General features: G+C 44.1%; 1 protein-coding gene across 1 annotated transcript in view; it reads left to right on the top strand.

The window, feature by feature from the left end:
• The first annotated feature begins 2,981 nt into the window (after positions 1-2,981).
• LOC118773151 overlaps positions 2,982-11,450 on the top strand; it is a 13,656-nt gene continuing 5,187 nt past the window's right edge. Inside the window, exons 1-4 of the mRNA XM_036521941.1 lie at positions 2,982-3,055; positions 5,263-5,356; positions 6,576-6,743; positions 10,804-10,935. Of these exons, the coding sequence (XP_036377834.1) occupies positions 5,263-5,356; positions 6,576-6,743; positions 10,804-10,935 (394 nt within the window). The 5' untranslated portion in view covers positions 2,982-3,055. The remainder of the gene's footprint in view (positions 3,056-5,262; positions 5,357-6,575; positions 6,744-10,803; positions 10,936-11,450) is intronic.

Raw genomic sequence — 11,450 nt, 5'->3', positions numbered from 1 at the left:
GCGTATTTGTTCTCTGATTCACCCGGAGCATGCAGCAAAAAGAAGTCTCTCGTACCCTGTACCGACCGATCAATCGAACTGTAAATAAGAAAAGCTCACACCGAGGAAACTAAGTGCCAGAGAAAGGTATATTTTTCTGTGTATGAAAAAAAAAATGTCAAATCATGTTGTTTGTAAGACTGCAGATTTTAATTTTTTTTTTTCTTTTTTTTTGTAAATTTTACTGTGGCGTATATTGTTTGTACGGTTTCAAGGACGGAAACGTTTTATCCATTGAAAAGTGCACATAATGGGCATGATAATGACACTATAACGGTAATACATATTGTAGTTTTTTTTTTTTTTGGTTTTTGTTTTCTATTTTTATTTTGCTGATTGATTAAATAATAAATGATGCTACTGAATCTTCCTATCTGTGTTGCATGGCTCTGTTTTCAGTGTGGCACACAGGCATATGGTTGGGAAGATAAACTGAGATGTTTAATATCACACTTTGCACATGGCCTCCATTCCAGTATGTCTGTAACATTACCTCATACCCGAGCTTCGGTCCTTCTCACATGCCTCAGAACATGAAACATTCCCGTGGTAAAAAAAGGTGTCATTTTTATTAATACTACTGCTGACAGTAGTATTACTACTGCAATAGTTAACTTGTCATCGGGGTCATCTGGATCAATAACCCTATCAGCTTATCGTCTAGATCAATAAACCTACCGGGTACCCAGCGGCCAGATTTTCATTAAATACTTTGTGTTAAATATGTAACATTGTGTTAAACGGCAGCTGTGATGCATCTGGATTGTGATTGGAGGGTGATGACACGTCACACTGGGACTTTTCCTGACCGCTCTGTGACACAGCTTCTCATGGCCGTTGCCTTGTGCCAGGCGGCCCAAGCTGCAGACGGGGCTTGGTTAGCGCTCGGACGGAAGGCACGCTGGGAAAACCAGGTTGCTGCTGGAAGTGGTGTTGGTTTTGCCTCGTTCAGAAGCGCTGGCCAGTGGCCAGTAGGAGGGGTATATTGATTAAGCAAAACCAGTGACAGGGACGCTGTGATGGAGCAGGTGTGGCCTTGGCTGAGACAGGGGCTCTGGTTTCCTGTAGTCATTAAGGACCTTATTGCAAAGAGTAAGAGGAAGATCCCAGTGTCCTGACTGAATTCCCTGTTTTGCCACCCATTCCCCCTAGATTGGATACACAATCTATCTGCCCTCTTTTCTGTTGGTTTCACCCCAAAAAAAGAAAGCAGGTCTGAGCTGACCGTTCTGTCTGATGTTTTCCCTGATAACTGAACCAATCACCCAGCCCAAACAGAACAAGGTAAGCGGATTCCTTTCTTCTTCACACTTTACGCTTGTGTGCAGGCTTGTGGTGTTTCTGCACAGTTTATTGGTTTATTTTATTGGTATTAGTTTAGCACTCACTTTACCACGTGGCTTTTACATGTAACATTGATCACACTTTTCAATATTGTTTACAGTCAGCCCTCTAAAATTGCATATTGAGCAGTTATATATACTCTGTTTTTTTTTTCATACCTTGTACCTGGCCAGTTTTAATCTCATAGATGTATACTTAATCCCGTGTGTGTGCATACTCGGGTTAAGAGCATAGCATCAAACAGTCCCGAGGGTTTCCAATTATCAGTAACTATCAACAACAAATTGCCACGTTACTGAGGGGCGCACTTATGCCTGCACTGTTTGTGTGTGGTGCGCTCTGAAAGCAATGCTGCCCCCTGGTGAAAAGTAGCGGCATTACAGTAGTTGCCGACAGCCGTTTCGCATACCATAGTGCCGTTGTTGCGGGGAACATGGTGTCTGGTTTTAGTTTCACTGTAGACCATGCTGCTTCCCTGTGTCTAGTCACGTCGCTTCCGGGGTTATTTAAGAACACAAGAGACGTTTGCATCCAGCCATAGTATTCAGTGAGAGTCCATACTGGGATTCTGTGTATGATATGGTGTTCTGGATCCCAGCAGGGGATCAGTGACAGTGACCGCCCGGTTACTGTGTGCCGAACATCTAAATTACACCTTTACTGCCCGATTGAGGTATAGCAGTTTTCTAGGGACAGATTTTTCCCGACTCTTTTAAGTTCCATTTGACGCTCGAGTAACGTCTGGCCAACGATTTTCCTAGAAATCTATTTCGTGTCTGTGCGCTTAGCCCGGATTAGTTTCAGTTTTGTAGAGCACAATTATGTTTCGCTTTTAGGTGCCGTTTGTCGACTCTGGATCAGCGATCACGATCGTCCCGAAGCGGTCTGATAGCCTAACTGTCATGAGTGGCACAGGTAGTAGAACCACAGGGTCGATACATTTTCTGCCCCAGGAATTGCTGTTATTTTAGTTTTACCGTATGTTCCAAAGTTAAAGCATTACTTTATCAACGCCTGCATTCCCTTAGGGGCCATTTATTTAAATATCTTCGTTTTTAGCCGCGCCACACCCTCGGGTACGTTATGTTATAGCTGGCCCTTATCCGTCGGGCAGAACTGAATCCATTCACCTCTACAGCGGCGCTCATCGAGCAAAAGTCAAAGAGCCAAGATAATGAGATATTCATAAAATTTAATAAGGTCATGTTGCGCCTCTCACGCCGGGGCAAAATTAATACCCTCCGCAATTTAATTCGGAATAATTCAAGAAGCACGTACAATTTCTCCCCGATATTTGCTTTGCGCTGCAAGTACTCTGGTGAATACGATTAATGATACGCATGTGGAGACGAATTACTTACGAATTGCTTACAGGTATTCTCAGCTATGATTCCCAAAACTTCGCTTTTACGGAGGTTTTACGCTGTGCCGTTGTGATACACTGATACCGGCTGCTGCGGATCGCGTCTGGCAATGTGCGGGCTGAGGCAAGCGCAGCCTACTCTCGCCTGGACCAGTTCCTGGAACCCTCCTATTGGTCGCTTTACCTGATAGCGATAGGCACCTGACTTAAAATTTAACAGACCCCCTATATAAATGTTCCATTCGCCGCCATAGCAATAGCACGTACACAACTTTCAGGCACCCAAGGACATTATAAAGGGAAAGAGAGGTAAATATATTTACATCGCCATTTAATGTAAATAACACGCTGTCTATTTGTCAGGGTGAGTTTCACAATTGTTTTTTAATGACATCATATTTAAGTCTTCTTATAGATAATGATGTAGCTATAGCATAAATGTATATACAGTATATACTAACAACATGAAGTACTTCCGATATAAACAACCCCTACAGTTTCCTTAAAAAGACTATCAGTTTCATCACTTGCTGCAACCTGCGACTTTAACCGATAACATTAGCCTATTTACTGCGCAAAACGAATATTTTGGGGCTATTTTATAATCGATTTCGTGTTCTGTGATGATCGAGGGTAATGAATGCGCGGAGACGAAGATCGGTTCGTCGTAATTATGAGTTAAACGCTCAGCGTTTGAAAACATGGGTTGCAGCTCACACCTTTGGAAGCGACATTCCATCCGGCAGGTTGCCGAGTCTTTCTGCTCTCCGAACTTAACTGCGCATCTTTTCACCAGTAAGGTGAATCCAGCGTTCCGGCACCTGTAGGTTACGTTTAAAAAACTTAAGTTTTGTCTGAGTTTAAATGTCTCTCTTACTGGCTAGCCTTGCTGTAAACCTGTATTAATTGCTGTGTTAGTTCACGAATAATTAATATCCATGCATAACCACGGTCAGTGGCGGTACACCTCGATCCGTGCACGTCCTTTCGCATTTTCACAAATGTGTACGCGAGGGAGTATCTGAGGTTATCGTAAGCATTGCTATAGAATGTATGCAGCATATGGATATGATGTCATGCCTCAGCTATTTCATTCTGCCGCGGTATAATTTTAGCAACTAATGCAGAATCCAATATGCTACGTGACATCCTGCACATTGTATGTGCCCTACTCCGCGCATTGCTCTACACCCATACGACAAAACGATACCGACGAGATGGCACATCGGGGGGAAAACACACACACAATGCTTCCTGATCTGGGTGTGATAACCCGCGAAGCTTGTTGTTTGCTTAGGATCCGATTCGCGTATTTAGGTGTCCCTCAACAGGTCCTTACCATGCCCTCCGTGGGCGGGGAGACGATGAGAGAGATTGATCCCTCTGTTTTGATCCGGTGGCAGTGACCTTGTGTTGTTAAGTCGTGAAGCAGAGGCACAAGGCCGTTCTACAAACGTAATTGTAAAAACTGAAAATAGGTCAATTAATAGACACTTTGGACACGCGGTACAACTTTTTTACTCAATAGAAAATGCATTTTTTCTGACGCACCAGTGCATTAAATGTACCGATAAAAATCATTTACATACAAAGAGTGGGATTAGGAAGAAGGAATTTCTTCAACTGTCAACTGTTCCTAGCTTCCATGTTTGCGAACACGAACTATTGGTCCTGTTTGCAGTTTTCAAGGAGAGTGTGTTGTAGGTTTGCTTCAGGGTAGATGGGAAATTAGATGAGTAGAATCAAATTTTAGCCACTGCACCACCAGAGACATCCGTAATTAACTTGTATGTGGTCACTTGCTGTGCACATTTTATGTAGTCAATGTCGATGAAGACGTTTCACTTTTCCTGACAGAGGCTTGGTGACTTTAGAAACTGTTTCTTTTTTTTCCAGTCTGACATAGTGGGCAGGAAATGAACAGAAGGCTAATAGGTTCCATTTCATCCACATTGGGGCACTGCTGTTGTACCCTTGGATGAAGTACTTACTCTAGCTTCAGTAACTGACCACCTGAAATGCTATGTGAAATTATTATTGGAATTTGTAGCAGTATTATAATTGTTGTACATTATTGTATTTTGCCGTGTTTTAGTGAATCATAATTGGAACAGCGTGTTTTTATTTTTACTGACGTGATATGGTGTGAGGGATCAGCAAGTGTGAAACCAATTTCAGGCTTTTCTAGTCTAGCCCTTTCTACAATGGCCACTCAAGAACCAGAGGTATTCTGTTTAAATGCAACCAGAAAGTTGGCTCATTCCAGAAAATTCCACCATCCTCCACTGCTATGGATGTTCTACCCCTCCCCCACCCATTCCTGCACATTCATAATGAGCCAGCAAGTGAGAGCACTTATGACTTCATCGCTGGCAGAGATGTGAAGCTCAGAGAGCTGCTTATCTGGTCTGAGTAAATAGAATGTCTTTGCTGGAGCTGGCGAGGCGCTGCGTGGCCCTGCTCCGACCAGCACTGACGGTGGTGTTCTGTGCCCTTTGACCTTTGCCCCTGTCCAGATGCTGACCTCACGCGCGCTCGTGTGCGGGCTGCAGCGCAGTCTCTGGAGGGGCGTGTCCACCACCAGCCAGGTGCAGGCCGCCCACGCTAAAGGTGAGGTTCCGCCCCTGTCACGCACACACCCACGCCGCACCACCCTCGCACGTCTCCGCGGCCAGAAAGCCCTGCTGTGACGCCAGACCGCCGAGTCACGGATCGGGCTTTAGCCCTGACGGACACACGCGTCTATGTGACCTGGTTTTGAATTCTGGCTGTGGAAGGACACGCACTGATCCTGATGGGGTCTTTTTTTTCTGCAGTGAAGACTGCAGATCAGGGAATCACATGCACACACACGCCGGGCATCGTGCCCAGCATCGTTTGACTGGCAGGGCTTAATCCCCCGTGCGGCTCCGGGGCTGCGCTGGCTCAGAGACAGCGGCGGTATTTATCTCCGCCTGCAGAGGTGGTATTTACGGGCCCAATTGTGCCTGTACACCGGAACGGCCAGCAGGGGGAGCCAGATCGCAGTGTTGAACGCTTGTCCTTGCGTGAACCCTGAGAACGAGGACGATGCTCTCAAAGGTCATATAGAGGAGGAAGTAACTGCGGTATATATATACAGTAACAGGTCTGACCGCACCGTGGATGTCTATTGAATAATTTACACATGCACAGACATGTGGAAACTCGAGTGGAATGAATGAAATAAATAATACCAGATTCAGAGAACCTTCTGGAACATGGCTGTGCTCTCTCCCTATTGAACAAATGTACATGCTGCAAAGATTGCCTTTGTGGTATTCCTTTTCACAGACTTGAAAACACATGTTGTGTGTAATATTCAGCGGGTTCCTTCTCCTCTGCAGTGATAGTGCCCTCGTGTTGATGCACACACCTGACTGAATGTGAAAACTAAACACGATATAAGAAAAAATGTGCATATTGGATCATTCTTTCTTATATAACAGTCTTACCTTAATAGCTGTAATATATGCACGAGCTACATCAATTTCCTTGTCAACATAAGCCATGCCAGGTGAGGATTTTCACAATCTTAACTACAGGGATGTGAACAAATGAGATGTGACCCTCATGTTTTCTGGAATGTTTTGAACAATGTGACTTTTTTTGTGATTAATTTTAAGATTAATACGTCCATTTAAAACACGCTATATAAAATTTGTACATTTTTTTCCTCACGTATCATATATATATTTTTTTGTTCCCATGTAATCAGGGCTATGAGTAAATACGAGCTGCATGTAGTCAGTGAAACACCTGTGAAGCAGGCAGCCTAATCTGGGCTTGTGTCCCCTCCGCGCGGTCGCAGATCTCGCCTCCGGCTCCGTCGACTGCTCTCTGCCCCAGTACAACAACCGCATGGACACGCCCCTACCGGACGTTCCCTACGTCACCAAGCTGAACTCGGAGCAGCAGAAGCTGAAGGAGAAGGAGAAGGGGCCGTGGAAGAGCCTCACCAAGGAGGAGAAGATCGCACGTAAGGGAGCCTCTAACGCCAGTCTCGCCCTCGGAGACGGTGGGGGGGGGGCTGCTGACATGACTGTTTCTTAGCAACGGAAGAATGAGGCAGCGCTGGCACAGAAAGGCTTTGCAGTGCTATATATCGTGTCTCGGGGTAGTCACGGGGGTTCTGTCTGCTGCGGATTGCAGAGAGACCTCTGATTGGTCCAAACGGGCCAGTGGTCGGCTTCAGCATGGTAGCTCCGCCCCTTTGCTGGGTTCATAAAATCCCGCTCTCCCGACATGAGTCATTAACATCTGAACAGGTAGCAGTGAGGCTTTCGCAATCTGTTGTCACTAAGAGTAACAAAATTAAACCAGTGGTATGTTTTTTTTCTTTTAGCTCTTCACACAACATACTTCTGTAGTTTTAATGACCAGTAAAACCATTTATGAAACTGAAAACAAAGAGACAAATACGCATATAAAATGGAATCCCCCTAGCTGAGTAGTTATTGGTTAAACTGAATGTTGACCGTTGTCCGTAGAGAGCGTCTCACATCTGAGAACTCGGTGAGTCACTGTTAACATTTTATGTATTTCATGCCGGTCTAGGGGGTCAGTAAGTTCTCAGAGTGAGACCACACTTCTCAATCAAAACACATTTATTCATAATTTCAGATGCCTTAACAATACCGTCCTTTGCCATAAAGTGTGATCAATTAGAGGCCAGTCCTCTTTTTATATAAAGAATTGCCACAAGCATTGCACTCTGGGAAAGTCAACAACCGTTACTACCAGACACTCCTGCTCTCTAAATTGCAGACTATTGTATTTAACTTTGGGAGGACATGTTGGATGTGAATATTTTAGTTATTAAAAACGTTATGACAAAATGTAATTGTGTTTTATGAAGATATCAAGCATCTTCCTTGGGGATTTCAGTGATTCAGTGTCATGGTTCCTAGTTTCAGTTCAGTCACATCATCTTTGCAATTTCCTGTGCAACATACAACCAAACTATCATTGTGTGGTAAATACAAATTAAAACTAAACTAAATCTGATCGTTTACTGTCCCATGGACAGCACAAATCCTTCAAAGTTTGAGGCTTTTCATTCACAGTTATGGAGGACACTGCTTTTTCATTCATGGAACTATATTTGCATTCTGTTTCAAGAAGCAATAGAACATTGCATAATACACAACCATCTTGAATGTGTTGTTTAAGGTCATGGTCAAATGACTTTGTGGGAAGATTGCATTGCCCCCTGCTGGAGACCTGGGGTAGAGCTGAGAGTTTTTTTTATCAGGTGTCTGTCAGTTAGTTTTACAGGGCTGCATTTACAAATGCATGGCTTTTTTCCACAGTTAAGGCTTCTATATCTTAATACCATGGAGGGACTCTCAGTGATTTTAATGACCTAGTTAACAAGAGATTAAAAAAAAGATATTCAGGAAGTTAGTTTCAACAAGTCATGGACAACAAATCACTGATACAGTATACTGGATATAAACTGCAGTTCTTTTGGATTTCTTTAAACAGCAGTATTGCTGCTGTAACTTAGTTGGGGTACTCTCGTTAAGTATTTGGGGGTACTCCCATTAAATTTTTACGTTTTTAATTAAAGTGGTAAAGGTTAGTGGTATCCAAACTTACTTTTAGTCAGTTGTTAAAACCTCATTTTGGCCAACATGACGGTGCACTCGCTGTTTTTCTATTTGGCCTATGTTAAAACGCCATTGATCTTAAATGTGATTTTAAATATGATCTTGTAGTCCTTAAAAGACTTCCCCTTCCTTTCCTTTCGTGAAACAAGCTGAAGGGACTTCTGGGAAATGGAGTTTGTGTTGCTTGAACAGTATGGGGACTGTGGTGGTGCATTAATGGCTTCTGGGTAAAGAGGTATCCTGCTGTTCATTTTAGCCATTTATGTGTATAAAGGGCAAAGCATCTGTAGTGGAAAAAATCCCCTGAAAGACCTGTCCCAAATTCTTTTCCTCAGTACATTCAATATTAACGAATGAACGTAGCTTAACCTTTAGGGGACCCAGACGCATGTACTTCTGTCTGCCACATGGGGGGAGTAGAGTATAATGCAAGTGAACAAGTTAAACTCGACTCTGCATATAAAGTTCATATAAATCTTTCTCCATAAAAAGAGATGTGCTGATTTCGAGACATAAAAAAAACTAAAAACATTATTAGATTTTGTTGCACATATATATTTTTATGATTCTGTGGAGGTCAGAATATCTCCATAGTTGGAAATATTAAATTTATGTATAAAAACAAGTACTGCAATAAAACAGTTACCATGATACATGATATAAACATATTAAAAAGTGAAGTTGTAAAATATAAAAAAGTAATGTGCTGAATGGTTGCCTGATATTACAGTAACTCTCTGTTCTTCCATCTCATTCCATCTCATGTTCTGCCATCGGCTGATGTCGTAACGTGAAAGGATTGTCATTACACTGGGAAACCAGCGATCATCTGATTGATGTGAACAGACAGTATTAATTAACCTGGCCATGATGAGACAATGAGATGGCGAGATTGCTGTACTGTCACAAACATGGCTGCAAACAGAATCATATTACGCTGTTGTCAGTGGAGGGTGAGGAGCCCGAGTGGAAACACAGTTTACGCTTTTTTCCCTGGGAAAGGGACTGGCTGAATGCTTTGACGATGAGGAAACCTAACCTAACCAGTACATTGCAGGTTCAAGTCCAGGATTTAACACCTCTGTTGCACCCGAACTGCTTGAGTAATGTATGGATATGGGCAGCAGTGTAGCATAGTGGTAAGGAGCAGGGCTTGCTAGTTCGATTCCCTACTGGGGCACTGCTGCTATACCCTTAGGCAAGGTGCTTAACCCGCAATTGCCTCAGTAAACATCCAACTGTATAAATAGATAAAATTGTAACCTGCGTATAAGTCGCTCTGGATGAGAACGTCTGCTAAATGACAGTAATGTAATGTAATGGATATGGGAAAAAGGTAACCTGCCATGGAATGAGCTATTTGCTAAGTAGGGTGTATATACCAATTGGGAATGAATTTGTTTAAAGCTCTCACTTCAAGTCTGAATCCAGGAAGTTTGTCTGTGTCTGTGCATGTGGTCACGGCCCACGCTAGGCTAACCATTAGCAGGGAGCCCTGATGCTGAATCAGAGGCAGGAGGGGACCTGCATTGAGACTGTACCCCTCTCCCTCTCTGCTCAGACTCAGACTCAGCTCCCACCTGGTCACACCCGTGGCCTCGCAGCTGCCCCTGCTGACACTCCGCATGGCAGACAGATCGGCACCGCGGCCCTAAAGCAAGACGGCAGTGTGCCCGAGTGGTTAGGGAATCAGACCAGTAACCGGGAAACTGCCATTTTGAACCCCAAATCAGGCACTCCTGTAGCTGGTACACCGAGTGAGGTGCTTCAATTTCTTTATTAATTATCCAGCTCAGGGATGGGACTCCAATTCCTTTAAGCACTGGAATTGACTAATAACGAGGAGGTCACCATTTTGAATCCCAAATTAGGGACTGTCCGCTACTTGGTACCCTTCAGCACGGTACTTACCTTGACTTGCTTCAGTAAGATACCCAGCTGTATGAGTTGATGGTGTGTAAAAATATAACTTCTTACTGCTTATTTCAGTATCCAACTATATAAATAGATGCAGTGTAAATATATGAGTAAAACTGTGACTGCCTAGTTAAATATTCAGCTGTATTAGTGGATACTGCATAAAAAATATGCGTAACAATGTGACTGCTTAGTTAAATATCCAGCCCTGCCACATAAATTGATAATGTGTAAAAATATGAGTAACAATATGATTGCTTAGTTGAATATCCAGTCTTATAAGTGGATACTGTATAAAAAATATGAGAAATATGAGTTACAGCATATGGCTGCCTAGCTAAATACCTAGTTGTGTAAGTGGATACCGTGTAAAAAAATGTAAGTCATGGTCTCTGTAAGTCACGGTGTGTAAGGGGCATCCACTCTGCCCATTAATAATGTAATAATGTAATAACGCCGGAGAGGCCTGTGCAGTGATGCGTGTCATGTGACTCTCTCTCCCCCCCGCAGTGTACAGGATGACCCACGAGCTCACCTACGCCGAGATGAGGAAGGGAACTGGTGAATGGAAGACCGTGCTGGGTGGAATCTTCTTCTTTGTGGGGTTCACCGGGCTGCTGGTCTGGTGGCAGCGCTCCTTTGGTGGGTGTCTCCCCTGCAGACGACCCACACCGTACCCCCAAAACTATACTCCCAAAAACCATACCCCCAAAAACTGTACCCCCCACGCTGTACCCCCAAAACCCGTACCCCTAAAACTGTACCCTCAAAAACTGTACCTCCAAAACCACACCCCCAAAACCCCACATCTGACTACCCAGAGCTCACAAACGCTGTCGGGGGACACATCTTGGGGCCCACACTGTACCCCCAAAACCGTATCTCAAAACCATACCCCCAAAACTGTAGTCCCAACCCCACGTCTAACTCCAAAGAGCTCACAGTGATGTGGGAACTCGGCACTTCGGCGGTTCCACACCAGAGCCGGTCTTCTCTCTCATAGTCTCACCCATGCACCCACGTTCCCTGAATCCTTTTTCTCCACAGGTCTGATCGCTCACACACCACTCGTCTCAGACAGGGCGCGTGTTCAGTGACTGAACGCTGCGAGGCTGCTGTCTGTGGCAGTATGAGAGGTCTCGCTTAGCGGGGAAGCA

This window comes from Megalops cyprinoides, chromosome 2, assembly GCF_013368585.1.
Source record: "Megalops cyprinoides isolate fMegCyp1 chromosome 2, fMegCyp1.pri, whole genome shotgun sequence".
NCBI classification, from domain to species: domain Eukaryota; kingdom Metazoa; phylum Chordata; class Actinopteri; order Elopiformes; family Megalopidae; genus Megalops; species Megalops cyprinoides.
The sequence above is the reverse complement of the archived record's forward strand: the minus strand, read 5'-3'. Positions and strand labels throughout refer to the sequence as shown.